This window comes from Corvus moneduloides, chromosome 28, assembly GCF_009650955.1.
Source record: "Corvus moneduloides isolate bCorMon1 chromosome 28, bCorMon1.pri, whole genome shotgun sequence".
NCBI lineage: Eukaryota > Metazoa > Chordata > Aves > Passeriformes > Corvidae > Corvus > Corvus moneduloides.
Genome location: NC_045503.1, coordinates 5,011,648 through 5,038,085, shown reverse-complemented (window position 1 = coordinate 5,038,085; position 26,438 = coordinate 5,011,648). Strand labels below are relative to the sequence as shown.

The 26,438-nt window shown below is 62.4% G+C and overlaps 1 protein-coding gene across 3 annotated transcripts; it reads right to left on the bottom strand.

Annotated features, from left to right (window-relative positions):
- Positions 1-614: 614 nt before the first annotated feature.
- On the bottom strand, positions 615-8,346 carry TNFAIP8L1 (TNF alpha induced protein 8 like 1). 3 transcript variants are annotated; one of them, XM_032093020.1, is made up of 2 exons: positions 7,816-8,346; positions 615-2,026 (listed from the first exon to the last, which is right to left on the bottom strand). In XM_032093020.1, exon 2 carries the CDS (start codon positions 2,022-2,024, stop codon positions 1,464-1,466), a length of 561 nt encoding a protein of 186 aa, XP_031948911.1. In that variant the 5' UTR covers positions 2,025-2,026; positions 7,816-8,346; the 3' UTR covers positions 615-1,463. The 3 variants fall into 3 exon arrangements, with proteins under 3 accessions (XP_031948911.1, XP_031948910.1, XP_031948912.1); XM_032093019.1 differs by lacking the exon at positions 7,816-8,346 and adding an exon at positions 5,906-6,625; XM_032093021.1 differs by lacking the exon at positions 7,816-8,346 and adding an exon at positions 4,447-4,721.
- Positions 8,347-26,438: the final 18,092 nt, after the last annotated feature.

Sequence of the window (26,438 nt, the reverse complement as noted above, 5' to 3'; positions counted from 1 at the left end):
AAGGGCAAATTTTCAGTGCTCAGAGCCCAGCTCAGCGTGCTGGGAGCGGCCGGAGCATCCCCGCTCCGAGAGCAGACGCTGTTCCAGGCTGTCCCCTGTGACTCTGGAGTCACCCCCTGCTTCCTGCTGCCAGGGCTCTGCTTTTGGGCTCCTGCTGAGCAGGGAGGGGATGCGGGGGTGCAGAGGAGCACACGTGGGTGTCTGTTGGGAGCGGGATCTCGCAAAATCATGGAATGGTTGGGCTTTGGAGAGACCTTAAAGCTCATCCAGTCCCACCCTGCCATGGCAGGGACACCTTCCACTATCCCAGACTGCTCCAAGCCCCCTCCAGCCTGGCCTTGGACACTTCCAGAGATGGGGCAACCTCTGCCAGGGCCTCCCCACCCTCACAGGGAACAATTCCTTCCCAATAACCCATCTACCCCTGCCCTCTGGCAGTGGGAAGCCATTTCCCCTTGTCCCTGCAAAGCCAGGAGCTGCTGGGCCATTGAGCAGGGACAGCACAACCAGCAGCAATGCCAGGGCACAGAGAGCCATCACCACCTGGGGACAAACCCAGCTGTCCCAGGGCTCATTTTGTCACTGTCACCACCGCTGGAACAACTGCACGGAGCTCCCAGGCCACACGGGTGAGTTTATTTAAATAACTCATCAGGGCTACAGAGTTTGCTAAAAATGAACAACCATCACTCAGTCAAGGGCATGGAAAAGGGATGAAATCCCAGGGGCAGCTTTGGATAACCACCGAGGACAGCGCTGGAGCTGCCAGGTGGCACCGCTGCTGGAGGCCCGTGGGGAGTTGGGTGTTGGGTGGTTCCCGGGGTCCAGGGAAGGAGCAGCTCCCCCCAGCTCCCTCCCTGCCCTCACCCAGGTGAGGAGGGACCCTCCTGGTCACAAGGACTTGTCTTTGAGGACACTAAAGTACACACAGAAGCACCTTCCTGCCCGGGCAGCTCAAGTCTGGACCATGATTTGCTCCCACCATGCTGTGGAGCTGCTGGAAGAAAACCGGAGTTCCACAACCCTCCAGCTACGGGGTCTCAGAACTGTTCACCCCAACAACGTCCCACCTCCTCAGAGACACCTCGGAGGTGCTTCACAGCACAAGTCTTTGGTTTGGTTTCCCCCCAGAGGGTTACAACCGAGTTCAAGGCAAAGAGTCCAAATCCTTGGACTCTCAGCTAAAGGCACTTGGTGGGCAAAGGAAATCAAACTGTACAGCAAGGGCCCAAAATCCCAGGATCCCCTGGAGAGGGCCCAACCCAGCGCAGGGAGGGCTTTGCAGACCCTGGGCAAGGGGGAGACAAAGTCAAGAGGTTCAGTCTTTTGTAGAAACGAGGAGAACACAAGTGAGCACTGCAGAGGGGAGGAGGGGACGAGCTCGGTGAAGGTCAAAGCAGACACCGCATCTTCGGCCTCACGGGAGGCAGAGTCTGGCTGCCAAGAGCCCGCCTGGGCCAGCCTCAGATGTTGTCCTCCTCCAGCATCTTGTTGACCCCTTCGCAGATCCTCTTGAGGTGGGTGCGGTAGGGCTCGGCCGGGCCGTACAGAGCCGACAGGAACTCGTAGTCCGCAAAGTGGTTGAAGACGTGGTTGATGCGCGAGTGGGACTTGGCCGTCAGGTGCCCGTTGACAGCCTGGTGCAGCAGGTCCCGGCACTCGGTGAGGACGCTGGACATGACCCTGCGGTCGAAGGTGAAGTCTATCTGGTGGAAGCTGACGGCCGTCATGGCCAAGGTGTGAACCTTCTTGCGGAAGCGCTCCATGACCAGCAGCTCCTCGGGGCTGAACTGCCCATTGCGGTAGAGAACCCCCAGCTTCATCACGATCTTGATGAGGTTTTTGATGATCTTCTGGGCCTCTTTGCGGTTGTGGGTGTACTCCTTGGTGGCCCGGTACAGCTCGTCCAGGATCTCGCTGCTGGTGTCATCGATGAAGACGTTGGCGATGGTCTTGGTGGCCATTTTGCTCAGGAGCTTCTTCTGGGCCTGCAGGGCCAAGTTCTTGGTGCTGAAGGTGTCCATCTCTGCAGGGGAAGAGGCACACACAGATCAGCCCCTGCTCTGCATCTGTCCCCATCTCACCTGGGCTACTGGAGTGTCCCTGTCCATGGCAGGGGGTAGAGCTGGATGAGCTCTAAGGTCCCTTCCCACCCAACCCATTCCACGATTCTGTGATTCCTCACCTCCCCACGCAGCCTTTTGGCAGGAGAAAGAGCATCTCCAGCCAATGGCGAGACCGAGGGAGCTCCTGGGTGCCAGGGCAGGTGAGAGCTGAGCTCACCCCCCAGGTGTGGATGGTGGGATGAGTCACAGGGTGTTCCCACCTTCCTTTTCCCAGACTCTGTGGAGAGGTCACAGTGAGCGAGGTGCCCCTACCTGAGCACCACCCGTGACCCTCCATCCCGGTCTCCCTCCTGCGACCGACACCTCCCTGCTCCTGGTGCAGGAAGGACTCTTGCCCCATCATCTTAACATTTTTCCTTCCTTAAAACCTGACTCATTTCCTGCAGGGTGAGCTGGGGACAGCGCAGGTGGCAGCTGAGTCACCCCCCGATGCCATGTGCCGCATCCACCCCGGTGCTGGCCGCGGCCAGAGCGGCACAGCCGGTTTGCAGCACCCAGCAATCGGCGTGGGAGCCCTTTTCCCTGGCACTGCTCACCCTGGAACACCCACACGAGCTCGGACTTGTTCTGCTGCCGCCTCAACCTCCTCTGGAGCCAGCACCGCACGGAGGTGAATAATTCACCCAGACAGGAACCTCAACTACAGCCCGACTCCCACATCCCAGCGGGACCAAATCCATCACCTCGGGCAGAGCACGGCTTTAAAATCTGCTGTGAACGATTAAAATGCCGCCGACCCTGGAGATGCATCTTGGCCTGGGAAACCGCAGAGCTACAAATCACAGGGAGGGGAGAACAGCGGGAAAACAGCGGGGATGGATGGGCAGAGCTGGGAGCTGCTTATGCAAGAGCCTGCACATGGCATGGACAGCCCGGCAGAGCGGGAGGGGATGGGATCAGCCTATAAATACATCCCAGGGAACGGAGAGGAGATATTTCAGCTAAAGGATGCTGCCGCTGTGAGGATGGATGGGGATAAATTGCTCATGGATAGGGAGCAGGTTTAGATTGGATGTTAGGAAGGAATCCTTCCCTGAGAGGGAGGTGAGGCCCTGGCACAGGGTGCCCAGAGAAGCTGTGGCTGCCCCATCCCTGGAAGTGTCCCAGGAGCACCCTGGGATAGTGGAAGGTATCCCTGCCCATGGCAGGGGTGGGATGAGATGAGCTTTTGGTCTTTTTCCAACCCAAACCATTCCACAACTCTGGGATTCTATCACAGAACCGAGTCTGTCCCCATCACATGCAGCTCTGTCACTCCCCCCAGCCAAGCTGCCAGTCCCAGACCCCTCCAGGGACCTCCAGTCCTGCTCCTGCCACTCTGGAGCACACACCAGGCTCTCAGGAGCAAATCCCGGCTCCTCATGGACCCCCTGGTGTGGCTCCATCTCACCCAGCCAGTCGTGCCAGGTCGATGGTGCTGAGCCCCGGCTCCCTGGGCGTCTCCCAGCCACCAGCTCCCAAACCCGAGGGCAGCCAAGGCTCCGTGTGGACGTGAATTCAGAGCAGTAACGGAGCTGCCGTCCCCGGTGCTGTGGGAGCCGCCGCCTGCAGCGTTATTTACAGCCCTTTGGAAAAACACGGAGGTTTGGAAGCATTTCCTTCGATAGGAAAACATTGATTTTTGCCAGCCTGAGCCTCGAGCTGAGGCTCTCACACTTAATAAGACAAAAATGACAACGCAGAGCCTGGTGACAGCCGGGCGGGTCGGGCTCGTGGAATGCCGATGGCTGCATCCATGAGCTGCTGCCGGAGCGGAGCCCGGAGGGAGGGATGGGCAGGATGGGCAGAGGCAGCTCCGTCTCCTGTGCCTTGGCTGTGAGGGGACTCGCTTTGCCCGTGCCAGGCATCCTGTCCGGAAGGAGCAGGGCTTTGCCGTGGTGTTGACAGCTTGGAAGTCCCCGCCCTCGCGGTTGTGGGGTGCCCTGGGAACGGTGCCTGGATAAATAGGAATTCCCACACCCGAGCTCTCCCTTGGGTGACCAGCAAGTGCAAACTCCACCTCCAGACCACATGAAAAATAGGAAGTGCCAAGTCCTGCGAGCTGCCCACAGCTCCCAAATGCCAGCTGGAATCATGGCTCAACCCTCTGCTCCCCACACCGAATAACATCCGGCTGCTCACAGCCCTCCCCTGCTCCGGGATGAAGAGCATCGGTCCAGGGGGGAAACTGAGGCACTAAGCCATTATTGGGGGGTCTAGGGACCCCATAAGTGGTATAGGCAGGTATAGGGATTCCAAAAATGCAATCAGCTCCCTCTCCAGTGCCCAGGGATGGTTTTACAGGTCACTCCCTGCAAACCCCAAGGAAACCCAGGCTCACCTCCCGCTGGCTCCGGCTGCACCGGGATGGTTCCCCCGGCACCCTCCGCACCACACTCGGCTCACCAGGACCTGCTGACTCAGCACCAACAGGACATTTCACCGGAATGAGCCGCTTTCCTGCTGGGAAGGGCCCCACGACCCCATTGTTCACGAGGGGCTGCTATCGGTGCGCGGAAGAGTCGAGCCTTGCCCCACCAGCCAACTGGAGCTCGAAATAACCCACTGCGCTTCCTTCCTGTCGCTGAAGTTTCCAGCCCGGCTCAGGGCTTGGGCTTCCCCCCACCCCCTTCTTCTTTTTAATGAAAACGCCCTAAAAAACAGCTTCTTCTTCTTCCGAAGTGGAGCAGCTGAGTGTTGCTGTCACCAAGTTCCTCCCTGCTCCGGAAGAGCACGGCGGGGCTGCGGTCCCAACGGTGGCTTTGGGGACAGGTACAGCCCTTTGTTGGAGGGTTTCCACCCAATTTGGAGGTTTCGGGGCAGTCTTGCAGCCCTGAGCAGTGGTGTGAGGGGTGGGGTGTCCTGGGTGAGGACACAGAGGGTGTCCCTGCCACAGGATGGATGTGGTCCCCTGGGAACCGACACGTGCCGTGCCCATCTCTGGTTTGGCGTTCACCCCGCTGGGCTAGCACCTCACCCAACGCCCAGCTGTGACCTGATTTCCTCGGGATCCCCAAAAAACCTCCCCCACACCACTGAGGGCACAAGCATCACTGAAAGCTCCTGTCTGAGGGGGGAACAGGAGACCCTGTCACCCTGTGGCCACCTGGTGCCGGTGGCACCACAAGAGGGGCCAAATGCAGCAGTGACATCATCTCAATTATCATTTCCACCTGCCCCAAAGATCACTCTCCCTGCCTGTCCCTTTCACCTGGTTCCCACCAGCAGCTCCGTGGGCTTGGTCCCCCCAGCCCCCCCAGTTCCCTTGGCAGCGGGTGAATATTTCATGCAGGAAAGGAAAAGTACGTAAATAATTCATGGAGCAGCGAGGAGGGGGAGGCTCCACAAAGCTCCAGCTCAGAGCAGAGGCACCTCTGTCTCCTCTTCCTCCTCCTCTCCCTCCTCCACCTTCCCACCACGATCACACTAACTTGGATTGTCTTGCTACAAGTTTCCTCCAGCATCATTTCCCAACAGGATAAACATTGAAGAGTGGCGATCTCCCTGGTTTTCCCCTCCGTCCCACATGCTGTTCCCTCCCACTGCTCTGGAAAACACCCCTGCTCTGCACCTCAGCATACCCCGTGCCCCCGAATCGTTGGGTGGATGGGATCCCACTGCTCTGCCCTCCATCCCCCGGCATCGCTTTCCCCCATGCTCCAACCCCTATTAATTAATTAAACCCTCCTGGATTACAGGAGCTGGGCCGGAGTGCCGGGCAGTAACCGGAGAGCCCCACCAGCGTCACCGCCTGTCCCCCACCATCCGTGACCCCCGCAGTTCCCAAGCCCACACGTTACCAGCGCCGGGAGAGCCGAGGAAGAGGAGCGGGAGGCAGGACGCGTGCTGGCCCTCGCACGTTGCCATGGGTGCAAAGAGCAGCCGGAGACGCCGGGCTCGGGCGCGTGTGTGCCGAGCGGGGTGAGGCCGGGGAGGAAGCCACTGAGTAAACATCTCGCCCGAGGAAAAGCTCATTTCTTGGCAAGGCCGGGATGAATCCACGGCCGCCACGGCTGGAGCAGGGACCGGGAATGCCGCGGGGCAGCGGCGCAGCCGGGGGGTTCAACCTCGCCCCGCGCGCTCCCGGTGCTCATGGCAGCGGTGGTGCCACGCGCTTGGCGTGTCCCCATCACTGTCCTCACCGCCTCTGGCACCAGGATCTGAGCTCCTCCATCCCAAAATCTCCTTCCCGCGGGTGCCCTCGCTGGGGCTGCAAATGCACCCACGGGAAGGAGATGGTTTTTTGTTTTGCCTGGGAATGCTGATCCACCCTGGCAGCTCCAACGTGTCTGTGCAAGGAGCTGAGCGGCCCATCCGAGGGGGCTCCAGCGATGCCAACCCTGGGCGTGGGTGGGGAATCCCGCCAGTGCTTCCCGTGGGAATGGGATCCTGGGATCCACATGGAGGGGTGCTCTGGCACAGGGCAGGGGGTCATCCTGGGGGGCTGATTTGAGGACCTGGCGTGGTATCAAGGAATTCCCCCTGCGATTACTGCGCCCCAGGGGGGAGGCAGCTGCCAAATTGGAGAGGAGGAGGAGGAGGAGGAGGAATGGAGGTTATTTTAAGGAGAGAAGGAGGAGGAAGAGGAGAGGGTGAGGGGTTGTTTTATGGAGAGAAGGAGGAAGAGGAGGAGGAAGGGGGATTATTTTATGGAGAGGAGGAGGAAGAGGAGAAGGAGGAGGAAGGGGGGGTTATTTTGGAGCATCTGTCTCGCCTTCCATTTCCTCCTTTTCTTTCTCCAGCTGCCACCAAGCTGCTCTCTCTGGCAGCAACTTCCTTTCTCCTTTGCTTGGAGCAGACGGAGACTTATGGGGAAGTAGAAAACAGAGGCTGGGAGGGGGGAAACTGAGGCCAAGCCACCATCCGTCCGTCTGTCCGGCCTGCGGCGGGGGCCAGGGCGCACCACATGCTTCCTGCCCCGGGATCAGGAGGACAAAGTCGCTCAGGCAGGGAGGAAAACTCCACGGGACAATTCGGATCCGATACTGGGCTTGGGGTCAGCAAAGAATGGCCACAAATGGCCCAAATCCTTCCCTGCTCCAGGGGAAGATTAGTCAGAACTGGGAAGTTTTACACCCAGCTCCTGCCCCGGGTGGGATCTAGCCTCTCCGAAGGGATTAGTCTTTCCAGGAATCGAGGAATTTCATCCTCTGGAGCACGGGGGTGGGAGGAGGGACGGGCGATGCCCGAAGCCAAGTGCTGCCATGGGGCACCCGGCCCTGCCCCGGCACGTGCGTCCGTGACAGCCCCACGGGGATGGCTCCGGCGCCTCCTCCCAGCTCCCGTTATCCAGCACCCACCGGACCCAGCGCTGTTTCCAGCCCCCTCGGGTTTCCCTTGAATTTGGGGGAAAATCGCCCTTTCCCCGTGTTTTATCCACCTGGGAAAGCTGAGGCACATCCTGGGGCTGCCGGGAGCAGCTCCGGGCTCTGCCCACCCCGCAGCTCCCGCCCCTCGCGGCTCCCCGAGCCCTCCTTTCCCCCGGGGCTCCCCAGGGCCGGAGGCTGGGTGGGGCCGTCGGTGCCCGGTGACACCGGGGAGGGGGGACACACGCGGATGATTCCCGGGATGGGAGACGAGAGGCTTCGCCCCGCAGTGGAAGCACGAAACGGGCCGGTACCGAGCGCCCCCGCCCCCACGGACCGGGGAAGATGGGAGGAACCGGGGAAACCGGGAGGAACTGGGAGGTACCGGGGGAGCTGGCCCTTACCTGCAGCCTGCCTCGGGGAGCGCGGCGCCGGGACCGGGACCGGGGCTGCTCCGGTGTCCCCGGCGGGACGGGACGGGGCGGGACGGGGCTGGACGGGGCGGGGCCGGGCGGAGGGTCCTGCTTTCCCCAGCGCCTCTCCCCGCCCGGCGGGCCCCCGCAGCCGCTACCGGTGCCCGGTCCCCGATGCCGGTGCCCGGTGACGATGTCCAACGTTCGGTCTTCTATGCCCAGTGCCAGTCCCGGTGTTCGGTTCCCGGTTCCCGGTGTCCGGTTCCCGGTGCCGGTTCCCAGTGCCCGGTTGCCAGTGCCCGGTTCCAGGTGTCCGGTGCCGGTTCCCGGTGCCCGGTTCCCTGTGTCCGGTTCCCGGTGCCGGTGTCCGGTTCCCGGTGCCGGTTCCCGGCTCTCGGTGTCCGGTTCCCGGTGCCGGTGTCCGGTTCCCGGTGCCGGTTCCCGGTTCCCGGTGCCGGTTCCCGGCGGGTCGGGGCCTCCCGCCCGCGGCCGCTGCCAAGTCCCGCGCGGGGCCGGGAGCGGCGGGGGCGGCCCCGGGGGCGGGGCCGGAGGGCGGGGCCAGCCAATGGCGACGCGCGGCTTGCTACGAAGCAGCCAATGGGAGCGCGCGAAGGCGGCGGGGGCGGGGCCGGGGCGGGCGCGTCCCCGCGGGTCCCGCGCGCGTGGGCCGGTCCCGGTAGCGCGCGTGGGGCGGGCACGGGGGCCCGCAGCTGCTCGGGGGTGACGGGGACACGGGTGGGTGACGGGGACACGGTGGGTGAGAGCAGCACGCGTGGAAGCGGCGCGGGGCGCCGGGCGGATCCGCGGCGCTGACGGGCGGGAGCTCAGGAGGGCGCTGCTGGGCCGGGCTGAGCGCGGGCAGCACGGCGGGGTCTCGCACAGCCCCCCCTCCTCTGCACACAGGTGCCCCACGAGGGGATGTGACACCCGTGGGAAGAGGGGAAGGGGCGCTGCCGTGCTGCCGGCCGAGAGCAGCGTGTGGGGGAGTGTTTAGGGCCGGCGGTCGTGGCTGTCGGTTCATCCTGGTGCTGGGGACCCCCCGACATCCCACAGAGATTCCGAGCTCCCCAGCATCGGGAATCTTGGAACATCCCTCCTCTTCCTCCTCCTCCAGGGGGTAGATGCCACGGCACCGGATCCTAATTCCCAAAGGTGGCATTAAACAGATTAAAGGTGGGATTTAGAGCGGATTAAAGTCCGGATTAACGGGAGCCTTGACTTGAGTCTTGGTCTCATGCAGCGGCTGGGAAAAAAACCCCAGAGCCCCGCCAGCACCCCCGGCCCTGCTGTCCCCACCCCACGACAGTCCCCGACACCGCAGGGGCATCGCCCCCACTCCCACTATTCCTGAGGATTTGCTCTGGTCCCACGTCGTGCCAGAACAGCCGGAGCAGCTGTTGCCGCTCTTCCGAACAGTTGTGGCGTCAACCTGCCCGGCATAAATCACCCTCTGGGCTCGTCCGGTCCCGGAGGCCACCAGGAGGCCGGTCCTGTGTCCCATCACTGCCCTGTTCTGCATCCCCACCGCTGCCCTGCCCCATGTCCCCACTGCTGTCCTGTGTCGGAGTCACTTCCCCATCCCCTGTCCCCATTCCTGCCCTGTTCTGCACCCCCGTCACTGTCCCATCCCACATCCCCATCGCTGGGACATCCCTGCAGCTTTTTCACCTCTCTCAGGCTGTTTCTGGAGGTTCGTCGGAGGGTGATGGGATGGGGTGGGCATGTGGGGGGCACCCTGCACCCCCCAGTGCGTTCCCGTGTGCCCAAAACCCAGATCACCCAATTCCCGTCTCCGGAAGAACCTCAGAGATGTCCCCATGACTCGCAGAGCTCTGCACCTCACTCCAACCCCGAAGCAGCGGCTGGGGGGTGCTTGGCTGGGATCACACAGGGGGGAGACCCCACAAATCCCTGTCCCTGCCTGAAGGGCGCTGCCGGGTGGATGGAGCAGCCACTGAGGAGCAGTAGGGATGGGAGCTGGCGCCGCATGGAAACAGGGAATAAAAAAGAGAAGCAGCAGGATCTGGTCCAGCTCCGAGCGGCCTCTCCCCCTCGTCCCTCCTCTCCTTTCAGGGAAATGAAATGGGGCTTTGCAGCGGCTCCTCTCCCGCCCGCTGAGCATCGCCCGTCCTCGGGGAGGCTGCACGGCTCATCCCGCTCCCTCTCTCGCGGCACATCCCACCCGGATACCCACCGCAGCTCCAGCAACACCAGTCCCGGCTGCTCCCCTCCGGCCGGGTGCGGGGGGCTCCGCTGCGGGCAGGGGGGAGCATCGCCAGGGAGGCAGCGCCTGAATAATTCAGGGGAGCTCAGCGAGAGGAACGGGATCCGCTGCCCGCCGGGTCGCGGAGGGGCGCTGGGAAGGGCACGGAGCCGCTCTCTGTCCTCCCCTCAGTCTCCAGTGCCACTCTGGCAGGGCACTTCAGGGCCCGGTTCCATCAGCCTCGAGAGCAGGTTGCTGCTGGCACATCCCGGCTCCAAGAGGGCCCAACACCTCGTTTGGCCGAGCCTGTGGGTGGGTGTGCAGGGGACAGGACGGGGACAGGGTGTCCCCAACACCCACCTGTCCCCATGGCACATGCCAGCCCCCGGCAGCTCCTGGGACAGGGGATGGTGTCACTCCCCATAAAGCCACTATTGTCACCGGGGCCCGTGCGGGGTGGGGAAACCCCCGTGGCGGGGTGGTGGATCCCGCAAGCCCTTCCCTCTCCAGCATTTTGCATTCCCACTGCTCCCTTCCCGCGCCGCACAGCTGTGCCTGGCCACAATGGCCCCTTCTTGCCGCGTCACCGGCGCCGGCTGCGCTCCCTCGGCCCCTTCCCCGGTGCCGAGCCACCCCGCTGGCAGCCGAGGCGGAAAAATCCATCCCAGTAAAAAAAAAATCCATCCTGGCAGGCACCAGCTCCGGAGGAGAACCGCGAGCAGGGCACGCTCTCCTGACCAGTTATCCCAGTGATGCTCCAGGATTTTTAGCTGGCGTTGGATGGAAGGAAAGGCACGATGGAGGTGTCAATTCGAGGTGCTGGCAGTACCCAAAGGTAGCTGGGGACACCATGGGACTGTTCTTGAGCCATGGGGACAGGCCCCAACCAACTGTGCTCCTGCTCCTCCCTCAAGACAAAGGGGTCTCCCGGGTCCCCGGCCCCACATTCCTGAGCAGAGCAGTCCCCTGACACTCCCACCCTCCCTGCTACACATCTGGCCTGGTGCCACAGCTGGAGCGGGCCCCTTCTGCCTCCGTGTGTTTGTTCACAGAGCGGGGAATGCCGAGCCTCGTTAGTTAATTAAAGCTCGATTGAAGCTGTCAGGCACTGCCGCTCCTCGAGAGGCTGCGAGCGCTCCCGTTCTCCCGGGAAAGGGTGGAGGAGGATGCTGCGGGGGAGAGACGCACCCTGGGGAAGACGTTTCTGTGATTACCCTCCCTGGGAGGACACAAACCTCCATCCCTGGCTTGGGGACACTGTTGTGTGGCCCGACTCCTCGTCACCATGTCGCTGCCTGAGTGCGACTCACTTACCCAGGCTCATCTGAGACCTGGCTGCTTAATTTGGGGCTGGGGGCTACAGAGAGAGGGACCCCGGCATCTGAGCCGAGCCCAGCACAGAGCCCCGGGCGCGCTCCGGCTGCGCCGGCCGGACAAAAGCGAATGTAGGTTAAGCACAAAGTGCTGCGGCTGCGACACACGGAGCCCACTCGGCCCCACGGGGGGGCCGGGGCAGGCCCCCACGACTGCAATTAGCTAATTGCTCCTGTTTCCTCGCAGGGAAAGCGGGGATGCTGTTACGGCTTCCTGCTCTCTCTCCGTCTGACAAAACCGCCCTGGGGGACACCGTGCCCCCCGCCTGCCCCTCGTGCTCTGCTCAGCGATGGAGAGGTTCAGGATGGAGGGAAGGGGAGCCCCCACAAGCCTGCTGTTCCCAGCCCAGCTCGATATGATGTCCCTGATGTCACCTGCTGGGGACAAAGGGGACGATGCTCTTAACACCGGGGATGGGTCTGGCTTTCCCCCACGTTTTGGGGATGCCCTACTGCACCCCAAGGCTGCAGGATCCCTCGTGGCCGAATTCCGTCCAGCTGTTGAGTGGGAACCTGGGGTGAGTGTGGGAGCTTGTGACATCACCAGGAGCCTGAGCGACAAATGACATCATCAGAGGGGGTCCTTGTGTCACCTTGTGGGACAAAGGAACCCCCAGCCTGTTGGGCGATGGCAGCATGGATGGGGGAGGAGACAGACAGGATGCTGATGACGTCATCGGCATGATCCGTGACATCATCAGGTGGCAATTAATGGGGGGGCAGAGAGAGGGGCCCGAGCAGGCTGAGCTGGGGCTGCTGGATGGGGAGGAAGATGAGCAGGAGCAAGAGGAGGACGGTGGCCCCATGGAGCGATTGCCCTGGCTCGTGGCCACTGAGCCTGTCCTTGTGCTGGTGACATATTGACTGGCAATTCTTAATCAAGTGGATTATTAATTAGCAGCAGAGCTGGCTGGTTAGTCCTCGGCCGGGCTGGGAGCTGGTGGTTTGTGCTGACACAGCCGGGTATCGTGACAGTGTCACCCTGCCGGCACCTGCTGTGCCAGGACACCCACGCCGGCCCAGGGCATCCTGCTGCCGCTGGAAAGGGATGGATGCCATCCCTCCTGGGGCTCGGGTGGTGGCTTCACCCACTGTGCACACCGGTGACCCAAATCCTGCAAGATTTCACCCCAAAACTGGCGGGTGGCACCACAGGAATCGCCCTGGCACAGCAGGACCGGCGGCTGGTGGGTGGGTACCCATCTGTGACGTGCCTCCGTGCCATCTGGGCCAAGCGGGAGTTGACATGCATGTCACTAGTGGTGCCACGCGTGTCCCCAGCCGTTGCCGTGGTGGTCGTGCCGCGGAGGGTGCAGGGTGCTGGGGACCAGCCCTGCACGGCGCGTCCCTGTCCCTGCCCGCGGGACGGTACCCCCGGGAGAGCACGTTCGGCCGCACGTGTGACCTTGTCCCCACTGTCCCCAGCAGTCTGGGGGTTCCAGCGGGCCCTGTGGATTGGGGACAGGCGGAGGGGGCTGGGGAGCAGCTCCTTCATCCCCATCTGAGCCGACTCCAGAGCTGTTCTCGCCGCAGCTGCTGCCGCCGCCGGCTCCATCCCGCATTTCCCTGCCTGTCTCAGCCATCTGCCGAGATCCCCGCGGGCAGGGGGGTGCGGGGCTGCTCCCCACATCCCCACCCCACTGCCGAGGCACCACCGGGAGCTGGGCTCGGGGCATTTTGCTCCCCGTTTCGGTGCAGACCATTTAATTTCGGCCCTAATCCGTGCCGGGTTCGCTTCCCCGCGCGGCTGTCGGCGGCGATTTCCCAGCCCTAATTAAAGCTCGGCGCGCGTGACGGCGGTTCCCTGGGGATGCTTCCCTTGCTTCCCAGTTCCCGTCAAGATCAAGGGGATAAACCAATGTTGCCGGCAAAGTTAACGCCGGCGGCAGCTCAGGGAAGCGGTGACAAGCCCGGAGCTTGACAAGCGCGGATCCGGAGGCGAATCCCACCGCGGAGCGCTGCCTCGGGGTGTGCGGATGGCAGGAGGGCTCGGGGCTGCTGAGATGGGCAGGTCCCAGCCCAGCTCTGAGCCCCATCTGTGGCAGCGCTTTGTGGCCTCGCCGGGTGTGTGGTGACACCAGACACCCAGATCCCCTGGCCAAGCGTCCCCAGGTCTGGCGGGAGGGGAGGTTTTGGGGTGCCACAGCCACCTGCCAGTGTGTCACTGTCCCCCTCCCGCCCCACGTCTGCAGCCCGCAATGAGCCCTCATGGCCCAGAGTATCCCACCGGGCCCCGGGGAGGGACAGCTGAGCTGGCACCCGCCCTGGCGAGCCGGGAAAGCCGAGAGAGCCGGGAAAGCAGAGCCGCCTTCCAGGCACCTGCCAAGCAACCAGAGCCCGGACATCTGCGCCCGCTCCCAGCTGCCAACCAGCTGCCCTGGGCACCCGAAAACCCACCCGCAGCCCCACGGGGTGGATTCCCAGGCCTGGCAGGGGGACGGCTGCTGCAGGCAGGGATGCTCCTGCTGCCTGGCACGGCTGCCTCCTGCTTAATTGCGCTGAAAGCACAACAGATGGCAGAAGGGCTTCAAGATGTTCTTTTCCAACATTTTGGGCTCCTTTGCTCGCCTTCCTCCAAAACAGCTCCAAGAGGGAGGTTGGGAAGAGCCCTGTGCGCATGGGGAGGGTTGATGACCCCGGGGACGGGTCCAGGGCCACGGTGCAGCCGGGGAATTAAAGGGAATTAAAACATTTGCCGGGCTCACACTGCTCCGCTTCTTCCCGCTGTAATCCCTGGGCCTGCTGCCCTTCCTGCCCGCACCTCCAGCACCTGCCCGCTGCTCCCAGGGGACAAAAGCCCCTTTGCCGTGTCCCCGGGGCAGCTGATGGCAGCAGCTGGGTGCTGGGGGATCACCTCTGCGCCGTGGGGGGACCTCGTGTCTTCTTCCCAGAGATCGGGGTCCTGCCACGCTCCGGTCCCAGCCCTGGCTGTCCCACCGCGGCACTGGGAGCGGCACCGGGGCGCAGCACCCACCAAGCACCCCGGGACCCCCACCCTGAGCCTTGCTGGGGCTGGGCACCGTCCTGAGTCCTGCGCAAGGATTCACCCAGCATGGACCAGCCCCCAGCACCCATGGGCCGCGCCGCTCCCCGGCCTGCCCCCGCGGCTCTCGGGGCCGAGGTGTGTTACCACGCGCCCTTGGTGAATTATTTATGAGGCAGGTGACCTCATTCATTCAGATTGATTTTCCTCCGTGTCACTCCGATTCCATCGTGCTCCTGGAGCCGGCGGGCGGGCGGCACGTCAGGTGCTGAGCTGTGGGGACGGACGGGGGGCACGAGACAAAAGCCCTTTGCCAGCTCGGGAATTATTAGCATTAATAATATTATTATTAATAATTCTAGTATTTTCAGCGTCAGTACTGTTATTATTAAAATTACGATTAATTTTTTTTCATTATTATTATCATTATTGATAATATTGGTATTAATATAGCTGTTACCACCCTCCTGTCCCCCCCAGGACCCCGGGCTGTGCCCACCCTGCCTTGCCCAGTGCAGACAGACCCACATCTGCCAGCGGGTGGGTGGCCCAGCGCCACCAAGGGCCATGTTGTCACCTCTGCCGGGTGTCCCCAAGCAGGAGGGCGGGAGGTGGCAGCCTGGGTGCTCTCCCAACACCTTAAGGATGTTGTTACAAACAAACCATTGGGTTAAAACTGGAGGTATTTGGGGCTATGTTTAATTTTAAGTGTTCTCTGTATTCAACCAGTTGGTTGAGCTTATTAAAAAGATGTATTTTAAAAGCAATATGTATTTATTTGTGTACACACACGTCTGCAGCTCCTGCAGCCCCTTCCCAGCACTCACTGCTTGTCTGAGCTCTCCGTGCCTCAGTTTCCCTCCCGGCTGGGCAGGAGGAGCATCCCCGTGGCTGCGGGAGGAAGGCTCAGGGAGGACTCGCTGCCTCTGGGGAGCTGACGGTGGGGAAAGGCTGAGCCCAGGGATGTGACAGACCCGCACGGGAGGGGACGGAGCCGGGCTGGCGATGCCCACGGTGCTGCTGGCCTCGTGGCACGGTGGCCCTGCGGGACAGCGCCAGGGCCGTGAACTTTTGCCCTCCCAAAACCCCCTGAATTCCCCAGCCGAGCATCCCCCGCCAGAGCATTCCCGGGATAAACATCCCCCTGGACGTGCATCCCTCAGCCAGAGCAGCCCCCCGGCCCAGCATCCCCCCGGCCGGCACCCAGCGCTGCCTCACGGCCAGCTCCGGTAAGGAACCGCCGAGAGCCCAAATTCCCCCCGCGCCGCGCCTGACAGCGGCTCGGTGGCAGCTGCCCATCCCTATTGTCACCCGACAATGGGAACCGCCCTGTCCTGCTCCCCGGGAGTGCCATTAGCCCAAATATTTGCTTCCCGTCTCCAGGGTGACAGGGTTGCCAGCGCTCACCCACATCCCTCTTTTGATCATTTTCCTCTTGATCTTCCGCGCTCCGGTTCCCGGCGCTCCTCCCCGGCGCCCTCGCCTCGTGGGGATGTGGGAGCTGGTGGCATCCTCAGGGTCCTGGAGCGGCGGTGGAGGAGCTGGGGGTGATGGAGACGGGGGGTGGGGGAGATGAAAGCAGGACTGGAAGTGATGGAGATGAAGAGTGGAGGACGAAGGCAGGGCTGGGGGTGATGAAGATGGGGGATAAGAGAGATGTTGTCATGGGGAGATGGTTGTGACCCTGGGGAGGTGGTGGTTGTGGCCTTGGGGCTTATATCAGGTGCTTGAATCTGCAACCACCATCTCGCCATGGCCACAGCCACCTCCACCCCATGGCCAACCACCTCCCCTCGTTCAAGCAGGGCAGTTCAGTGACCAGGGATTGGAGAACAGACACTCTTTGGTGGGACCATGCTCCCTCCACCGTGCTGGGACAGCAGGACCTGGTTCAGCAGAAGCCCTGGGCAGGACTGATCCAGCTTCTCCCACCCCTTCCCCCTGCTCCTACACACTCTTCCTGGAACAAGTTTTTCCCAGCCCAGGGAGCCAAGCAGACCCACCAGCAGTCCAAGCCTGTTTCTATCTTTCCCAAAGCTCACCCAGGTCCAACACTGGCTCTTAGGGCGGGGGGTGGAGCCGGGAAATTTCTCCCAGAATAAGGGGAGTTTTGGAGCCAGGTGGGATGAGCTCCAAAATCTCTGGAATTCGGCAGTGGCAGGAGAGGGACCGACAGCGCCGAGCTTTTCCTAAGCAGCGTTTTAAAAAAACAAAGCGAAATCTTCGCCAGAAAATGTTATTTCGATCCCTTTGGCAACCACGAGTCGTTTCGAAGTGATGCTTTGTGTTCGGAATGGGACCCAAATCTAAAGTAGCTGGGAATGGAGCCTCTGGGAAAGCTACTGGGAGCTGGGATGGAGCCACAGCGAGGGGTGTTGGGGTTTGGCAGCCGGTGGGGCTGGATCCACGCCCCCCCGTTATCCCAGCACCGTGGCACCTCAGGGGGTGCCACCACCCCTGGTGACGAGCAGTTCCCAGTTTTCCTGTGCCTGGGCAGGTGGTCTGAGGAACCGTGGCCCTGTGGCCTTTCCCTTGCAGACCCAAACGCCTTTGCTCTGCAGCGTCCCGGCCCCACTCTCCAAATCCCCTGGGAAAAGGGCAGGATTCAGCCTCCCTTCCAGGGGGGATCCCATCATGGACCAGGAGGGACCAGGAGGGAGGAGAGAGGACATCAGAGGGAGCATCACTGCTTGGGGCCAGGAGAGACATGGCTGGAGAACGAGGAGGTTCGGAAGAACCAAAGGACCAGTGGGGACCAGAGGAACCTGGAGGGACCATTAGGGACAAGGCTTCAGGCCCAGGGGCGATGCTGTCACACGGAGCCAGCAGAGACATCATCAGAGGACCGGAGGACTGCAGGACGGACACTGTCACCAGGTGGGAGCACCCGAGGACACCGCAGCCACCGGGAAGCAGCAGCGCGGGGGCTGGGAACGGCCGGGGGAGACGTGCTCGCCCGCACTTCGCTGCATGACGGTGATTAAGTTGCTTCCCTTCGTTATGGTCCCTCGGGGAGGTGTTAACCAGCTGCTAATAAAGATGGATGGTTCTGAAGTAGCGTCTCCGGAGCCTTTGTATCCATGGAATTTCGGGAAAAGCCACCGGGGTGCCCGGAGCCACCGGGCGGACCCGCGGCACCCTCGCACCGGCGGCACCGCCGCCAACACCCGGCCCCGGTGGGGACAAATCTCCTCTGTGGGGTGACGAGCGGGACACCGGGGAGGATTTGGGGGGGGCTCGGAGGATGCCGCGAGCCGGAGCAGCCCCGGCGAGGAAAAGGGCGACCCGAAGGGCTGCGGGGGGCGGGAAAGCAGCGGGAAGAGGAGAAATCCAGCAGCAACTGCCCATTAAAATTCATGAAAGCTGTTAAAAAGCAGAGCGCAGCGCGAGCTCCCGGCTGCTGCTGACAAAGCCGGCGAGGGAGGCGGTGGTGCCAGCTCGGTGCAGTGGCAAATTTGGGGTTCAGCCCCCCTCTTCCCAAGCCGGTTTCCGGCTGGGTGACACCACAGCGGACACGGTTTCCTCAGCACCCACCCGCTGCCGGGCAGAGGTGATGGATGAGGGCACCAAACTACATCCCCCACCACGGCCACCCCTTCCCTCACAGGGGACCCCAAACTCCCTCCGCTGCCTGGAGGGTGATTTGCATCTCAGAGCTCATTTCTTTTCCTTTTTCCCATATATTTTTAGCCCCCCCCCCTTCACAACCCCCCGCCCAGCTGCCTGCTAACAAGCCCCGTCGCGATTCCCTCGCCGTGATTAGCAACGTTTCTGCAGGCAAATGGCAGTCGGGAGTGGAGGTGGCATTTCCTTAATTAAAACAATTAATTAGGGTGGGGTGAGAGGGAAGATAAAACATCTTCCCCATAGAAAAGCCTCTTGGAGCTGCCGGTCCCTCGCGGTGGTGCCAGGGAAGTGGCTTCCCCAGGGTGACGGTGTCACACGTGTCCCTGTGGGTGCCCACCCTTGGGTGCTGCCTCGCCACTAGGCACCCCGGAGTGGCTCTCGGACCCTCATCCCAGCTCCTTGGCAAGCCCGGGCCGCTTGTCCCAAAATGTCCCCGTCACGGCGATGGCCGGCCCCAGCCGGAGCACCCCGGCGATGCCGATGCCGGCATCGTGCCGGCCCCGGTTCTGTGCCGGGGTATAAATATCCGTGTGTTACTTAGCGACTAATTGCACGGAGCGCAACAGCGGGGGGTGCCAGCCCCTAATGAGGATCTGGAATCAAAGCTGCTAATTACCCCTGTGCCGAGCTGCCGCATCGCTCCTGCTGGGCTCTGCCTGTCCAGCCACGCCGCACGGCTCCCACCGCATCCCGACGGCATCCCTGGCCCCAGACCCCCGTGCCAAGAGGTTTCGGGCAGGTGAGAGGCCAAATCCAAGGGTCTTCCCATTTGGATGGCCTCTCTGAGGCAGATGCCATCCCGCACCCTGGTCACATCCCTTTGGGTGACCTGGCACAGCCACACCCGAGTCAAGGACCGAGGGCTGCCGTGGGTGGGTGAATGCCCGGGCACGTACAGGAATGTCCGTGTGTCCGCGGGGGGTGTGCAGCGCCAACGTGGGACAGGGATGTTTGAAATCCAAACCTTTCCATGTGCTGGGGGAGCACCCCCCGCCAGGCCACCGGGATCCCCCAGCAGCACCAGCTCTCCCTCGGTGGTGTTGGCCCCCCTTGCTGAACTCACCCACCCCCTGCGCTGAGCGGCACTTTTCACTGCATCCCAGAAGCTCCAACACCCCACAGGACGAGGCTCTGGCACTCCCGGCACAGGTAATTGCAGCACTAGGATAACCGCTGGCTGAGCCAGCACACCACCCTGGTCCCCAGGGCACCCCCGGTGCTGGGGTTACCCTTCCCCAGAGCACAGAATTTGGGGTACCCAGGAATATTCCCTCCGAGCTCATCATCTTCCCGTGGCGGGGGGGATTTTTTTCCTCGTCTCTGCACACCACGTGGATGGTGGGAAGCAGGTCCCGGGTAAATACCTCCCGGCGGGTGCGTGCGGGGATGCTGCCTTCACAGGATTTACAGCTTCAAAGCCTCGGCCTCAAAGCCTGCAGATATCTTTTCATCATTTCAGCCGCGGTCTAATTACCCCGCTGGCCGCCGGCGCTGCCCGGCGCTCCCAGGTACAGCCTCTCTTAATAGCTGGGATTTATTATTTAAATGTCGTTTTTCAGCTCCTCGTTCCCTTTCCGGCTCTGAGGGTGCCTGTACCCCCCCCGCACCCCAAAACCTGGGCGCCCTGGTCCGCCAGCACCCGGCGTTCACGCTCTCCGCCTGCTCTGAGCCGTGACGAGTTATTAATTAACGGCGAGGTATCGTTCCCTGCTTCATCTTCGGTGTAATTAGATCGTGGGGATGCCGGGAAGCTGAGCTGGTTAACGCTTGCCGGAGGGGGATGAAGGGAACCGGAGTCATCCCGACCCAGCCGGCGCATCCCGGTGCTGCCGGATGCTCCCCAGCTGCCGAAATGGGGGATTTGTGCCCCGCCGAGGGACCCCGCCCGCTGGCCGGGAGCTCTGGCGCAGAGCCCCGGTGCCGGTGATTTACGGCGGGCACCAACGCCGCCGGCGGCGGGGCCGTGATGGATGCGGGGCCGCGTGCCGTGATGGATGCGGGGAGCAGCCCCGGCCGCGGCGCCTGTTAATTAGTCGCTTTGGATTGATGAGAAATTGCAGCTCCCGTTAACGATGGCAGCGGCTCAGCCGCGGCGGTGGGGCCGGGGTCGATGTCGGCGGTGCCGCTTCCCCGGCTCTCCGAGGGGCCGCCCGTCCCCGCAGCCGGCACAGCCGGAGGATAATTTATGGTTTCGTATCAGTGCCGCTGATCTTGGAGCTTTTCCAGCTTCCTCTTCCCTCTCCCCACATTGCTTTTCCTCGAAAGCCGATTCCCCAGGATGGGATCCAGCTCGTCGCTGGGATATCACTGTCCCCAGCATCCCTGGCCGTGTCACCCCCCGGGGACCTGGATCCCCCCTGCGATGAGCTCATGCGTGTGCTGAGCTGTGACAGGGCTCTGCAGGGCTCTGCCACCGGCTGGGCTGGTTCCTTCTCCCGCTGAAGGATGCTCCGCTGCTCCAACCACACGGACAGGGCGGGATAACAGCATTCCCACAGCCTGGGAGCCCGCTGAGGACACGCACCCACCCGGGAGCCCGTGGGAGCGTGGGCAGCCCGGCACCCGTTTGCAGAGTGTGATTTTAAGGTGTCAAATTGCCTTTTAGTGATTAAACTGCTCTGTGGAAGCGGAGCGTGGGCATCTGGCAGGGCATCTGGGAAGGGATCTGGCAGGGGATCTGGGAAAGGATCTGGGAAGGGGGAGCTCAGCAACGGGCAATGGTGTCCCCCCACTAAGGGAAATTACCCCAGTGCCACCAGCTGGTCTGATTTTGGGGAGATTTTGGTGTTTTCTCAGTGGCTGTGGGAGCTCTTTGGAGCTGGAGGAGGGGTAGACACGGACAGGCAGAGCCCTGGGGACGGTGGTGACCAGAGGCCCCAGTAATGGGCACAGGCGGGTGGCACTGCCCGAGCGCCTGGTGACCACCACGGCACGGGCAGGGTTAAGGTGAGCGCTGCAGGCAGAGCCCTGCCAGGGGGATTATCCATGTCCCTCGGTGCAGGCAATTCCCTGCCTTGTCCATCGATCCCTGCGAGGTGTTAAGAGAGGCTGGAGCATCGATTGGAGCAAAGCCCAGGCTCAGCGAGGCCGAAGGCTTCCCCAGGAAGGGCTGCAGGATCCGGCCTCGGGGTCTGGAGGCCAGAGGAGGCACAGAAACCTCTTTGGGGACAAAGGATGGTGGGGTGGGGACGTGCAGGGCCATGGGAAACGCCGATGAGCCCTCGCCGCGCCTGCCAGGCGCCCGCGGCGTGCCGGCTTGGCACTTCCCCGCCACAAACCGCTCTCTGGATCGTGTCCCGGGCGCTCGCGGTGACAGACGGGGACGTTAAACAAGCCACGGGCGGATGCCCAAAGCACCCGGGCCCGCCGCTCCCGTGGCACCTGGAGGGGGGTGCGGGGGGAGCATCGGCAGCTCGTGCCATCGGGCACCGGTGTATAAATAACACCGATAAAAAAAAAAATCGGATTCCATTTTCCTGAGGAGAAAGGAAGGGCTAAAGACAAAAGAGGCCGTTTACCAACCGGCTGGTAGCCCAGGGAAAATTGCTATCCAGATAAAAAATCACAGACTAAGGAAGGAAAGAGCTGACCTTAACTCCAGTCCTTAGGCAGGGAGGAAGGGCAGGATTTTCACCATTTAATTGGGTTTTTTTAACCATTTCAGGCGGTTTGTTTGCTCTGCTTCAAAGCCACGAGAGCATCATTTTTACTCTCTGGCTGTAATAATGGCATAAATAAAGAGATTTTTTTAAAAGCGGTTTTTTTGACTCTGATTGTCCTTGAATTAATGAATCTTTTTTTGAGGAACAGAACCCCAGTTCCTGGGGGTTTGTGCTCTTGAGGAGACGACATCAGACCTCCAGGACTGGGCTGAAAGCTGGAAAACAGCCGATGGAGGGGCCAAAAAATCCCAGCAAATGTCAGGATGGGTTCAGCAGCCTGCTCCCAGTTTGTGCCATTATTTTGGGTGAAATCTTTGTGATCCCTTTGCTGAGAGGGGAACCCCCATCCCCAGGTTTGCTCCTGCAGCGGGTGTTGCCAGAGCTGCCCCGGGGGGTGGAAAATGCTTTGGCTTGGGCTGCGGGGCCGGCGTTAGCCACGCTTGAGGGGAAAATCACAATCGCTGCCGGGGCCCCAAGCCAGGAGCCGGCCCCGGATTTTCCCCGGGAAGAGCCGCTCTGCCGGGGGGGATCCACATGGGGGGCCGCTGGGATCTGGCAGGGTCACTTTGGGGGGGCTGGGGGTGGGGTTTGGGGGGCTCTGTTGGTGCATTGGGTCACTGGGGAAACTGAGGCACGGAGTGGAAGTGAGGTGGCTCAGGGAAAGGGTCGGGGTTGGGAGAGACCTGAGGCATCCCCCCATCGCCACATCATGACCTCAGTGGGGGAAAAAAAACCTGCCCACCCAAAAGTCTTGACTTTGCTCCTCCTCCCCCTCGGTAGGATACGGAAATCTTGAGGATTTTATCCTCGTGAGGAGAAAGGAGGAAAGCTGAGGAGGGAGCAAGGGTGGGGGCAACTCTTCCGTGTGGCAAAGTCCCTCATCAGGGATTGGGGGGCACGGGCACCTCTGTGGGCCCCCCCCCCTCCCGGCGCTGGTTCATTGCCAGAGGGAGGGAGAACTGAAAGTCTGGGGTTGGAATAAAGGAGGTTGTGAAAGTCACTGACTCCGGATGGAACCGGAGCAGGAGAGAGCTGAAAGGAGGATAAAAATAGCCCCGGCTCGGTGGGAGACTGGGGGGGATGGAGGGGACATGGGGATGGGGTGTGGAGGGGACTGGCCATGGACTGGGGGGGAACAGCTGGGCTGGGACAGACTGGGCTCCGAGGAGCACATCTGGCTGGGGTAACAGTGGGAACAGCTGTTTTGGGAGCATGGGGGCAACAGCTGGATGGATGGCCCTGGGGTGACAGTGGGAACAGCTGGAATGGGGTCACGGGGGCACATCTGGATGGCAGAGCCATGGGATCCCAGGGAGAGCTGCCAGGGGGGCTGTGCAGGGCTGGAAACAGCTGGATTTGGCCTCGGGGTACATCTGCACGGGAGAGGCCAGCGAACGTGATGGCCGTGGCTGGGTGACACTGATGGGGACAAAGGGCTGTCCCAGCCGGCGTGGGGCCAAGCCGGGTCCCCGTGGGGCTCGGGGAGCTCAGCTCCCTCCCAGCCACCCCCAGAGCAGTCACGGAGGGTCCTTCTCTCTCCGGATGAACTCGATGAAGTCACCAGTCGCCTCCTGGAGCGGGGAGATGGCAGCGGGGTGGCAGGAACAAGGTCATTAAAGCAGAAAGAAAAATACATTAGAAATGTTCAACTGCTCAGTCTTGCCTGAAATGTGCTTAAATCAGCCCCGAGTAAACAATGAGACGGGATTAATGGCAATTAGTTTTCATTAGAAAGGTGGCATCACCCTCCCCTGCTCCCCAAGGGCTGCTCCGTGCCTTGTTGGGGACGGGGGGAGCTCCCAGCCGGATCCAGCCCCGGGAAGGAGGGTGACCACGTCCTGCCGAGCCCCGGGCTGCGGGGAACCGCGTTATCTCCGCCGCGGCAGAGGCGCGGGGCCGGCGGCAGCCGGAGCTTCAAAGGGAACCCACAAATCCGGCACATGCAAAGCCCCAGCTGGTCCTGCAGATAAACAGGGACCGGACTGGAGTGGCCTCAGCCAGCCCTGGCAGCTGAGCCACGGGCAGCGCTTGCTCTGGGGGATGATTGTCTCGGCGGGGGTTGGGTTTGGGGTGATGTTTGGCCCTGGGGTGCTGCTCAGCACCAGGGAGCTGCTCTGCCTTGGGGTGATGCTTGACTTGGAGGTGATGCTCAGCCCCGGGATGATGCCTGAACTCAGGGTGATGCTCAGCCCTGGAGGGATGTTCAGCCCCGGGAGGTGCTCGGCCTCAGGGCAGTATTTGGGGTGACACTCAGTCTGGGCACAGCCCCAGTTTCTGCGCCCCTCTCCTCAGGCAGGAGCTTGGGGATGAGGCAGCAGAGCTCCCAGGGATGCGTCGGGAAGGGGGAGAGGACGCCATGCCTGTATCCTGCATTTTGGGGCGCTGATGGTTGGTGCTGGGTGCTGCCACCGATGCCACCAGTGACCCTCCAGGGTGGGGACGCTCCGGTGGCCACCACGTCCCTCTTAGCTGACACGGGTGGCCAGGTCTCAGCTCACCACCACCATCCCAAAACACCTCCTGGGCAGGAGGGGTGGAAAGAAGCCACGCTGCCTCCAGAACGGGGCAAATTCAATCATTTTTGGGGCTGGCCCAAGCGTACACCGGGGTGCACCCATTCCCGGTGGTGGCTGATCCCCGGTGCCTCACCAGCGCCTGCACACCCGCGGGGGTCCCTGTCCCCCACCCCGGGGCGCGGCCCCTGTCATTAGCACCCAGAAAATGTTGGGTTTCTGCCTGGGAAAACACAGCAGATATGTACATTAAACATCAAATTATAAAATTAACAGATTCCAACTGCGGATGATTTGCATGTGCAAATTAACTTAATTACCACTCTTCCTCCCCGAGCGCCCGCGTGCCGGGAAGGGCCGGCCCCGCCACGGCCGCGGCAGGTGCTGGGGACCGGGGAGCGGCGGGGTCCGGGGGGGCCCGGGGGGCTGCGGCAGCTGCGGGGGCTGGCGGTGGCCGGGATGGCTCGCGGGGCCACCGGTGGGCAAACACACGCGTGTGCAAACGGACACGCGTGTGCGGACACACGCGTGTGCAAACACTCGCACACACGTGCAAACAGACACGCGTGCACAGGAGTGTGGGGACACAGAGGGGCTCCGCGGTGGCCATGGCTGCAGCTGGGAGAGGGAGGCACATGGGTGGACACATGGGTGGACACATGGATGGACACACGGATGGACACACACAGGGATGGACACACACAGGGATGGACACACGGATGGACACGCACATGGATGGACACACGGGTGGACACACGGATGGACACACACACGGATGGACACACGGATGGACACACACATGGATGGACACACACACGGATGGACACACACACGGATGGACACACACACGGATGGACACATGGATGGACACACACACGGATGGACACACACACGGATGGACACACACAGGGATGGACACACACAGGGATGGACACACACACGGATGGACACACGTGCACACACATGCAGGGAAGGGGACACCCAGGGGTCCAGATCCAGGGGTTCTGCCAGGGAGGACGGGGCTGCCGTACCAGGATCCCCCGGGACTGGGGCCCCTCCTGCCCCTCACGGGCCGCTCCCACAGGGTGGAGGGGCCCAGGGCGCTGCCGGGGCTCCATCGCCGGGTGGGTGGGGGATCAGACGGGGGGCTGTGAAGGCGCCGCTCCCCAAAACCCCTGCCTGGGCCCGAGCAGGGTGCGGGGGGTGGCACTGGGATCCCGTGCCTGCCGAGACGTGCCGGGACAGGCCGGGGGTCGCGGCCCCCACCCCGCGTGCTCGGGATGCACGAGGCCGGCGGGGCTCACGGGGGGGCCGACACACCCCCGACCCCCCCATCCCACCACATCCCGCAGCTGAGACCGGCCCTGCTCATCGCACGTGTGGCTGCGGGACTCACCCGAGCCCATCGACTCCTCCGCGACGCGCGCTATTCCCTTAAAGGTCACATAAATCCCCAAATCCGGGAATAAATCCCGATCTGGAGGCTGCGGATGGGAAGAGCCCTCCCAGGGCCGCTGTTTTCCAAACTGCCAGCCAAAATTCCTGCACGGGAGGAGCCGTGGGACCGTCACAGCCGTGGGATGTCAGGGTGACATGGGATATGAGGGTGCCAGTGGATATTAGGGTGCCATGGGGTGCTGGGCTGCTGCAGGGTGGTGGGGTACCAGGGGATATTCGGGTGCCGTGGGATATCCATGGGGTATCGGGGTGCCCCAGGATGGTGCTGTTGTTCAGCAAAACGCGTTTGGACGGTGCTTGCAGGAATCGTGGAGGAATTAATTCTGAGGAGCGTTGATTAATTAGCCATAATGAGCCCGAGTTGGGCGAGCGGAGGGCCGGGGCTGTGTGAACAGGTCAAGGGGCTCGCGGTGTCCCCTCGCTGTCCCCCTGGGGACAGTGATTCAGGCGCTGAGTCATGGCCGTGGTTTCCTTCCCCAGGAGACCCCTCTTCCGTCAGTGTCCCCCCCGGGGGTGGCCGTCCCCTTCCCTGCCCTGGGAACCGGGAGGGACCGGAGGGATGCAGGAAGAGGTGAATCACGTTCCGAACCTCCTGCTCGCCAGGGTGGGCTGAGCCCTGGGCACAGCTCGGTGCGCCCATCACACCCGGACACGGTTTTACCCTGCTTTGGGGTTCTTCAGGCTGAAACAACTGGGACAACGCAACAAAACGGCCAAAGTAAGGCCGTGCTAGGCCCCCCACCCTGTGTGCCCCCCCCGGTGCCCATCCTGGCGTCCCCTGCAGCCCGGAGAGGG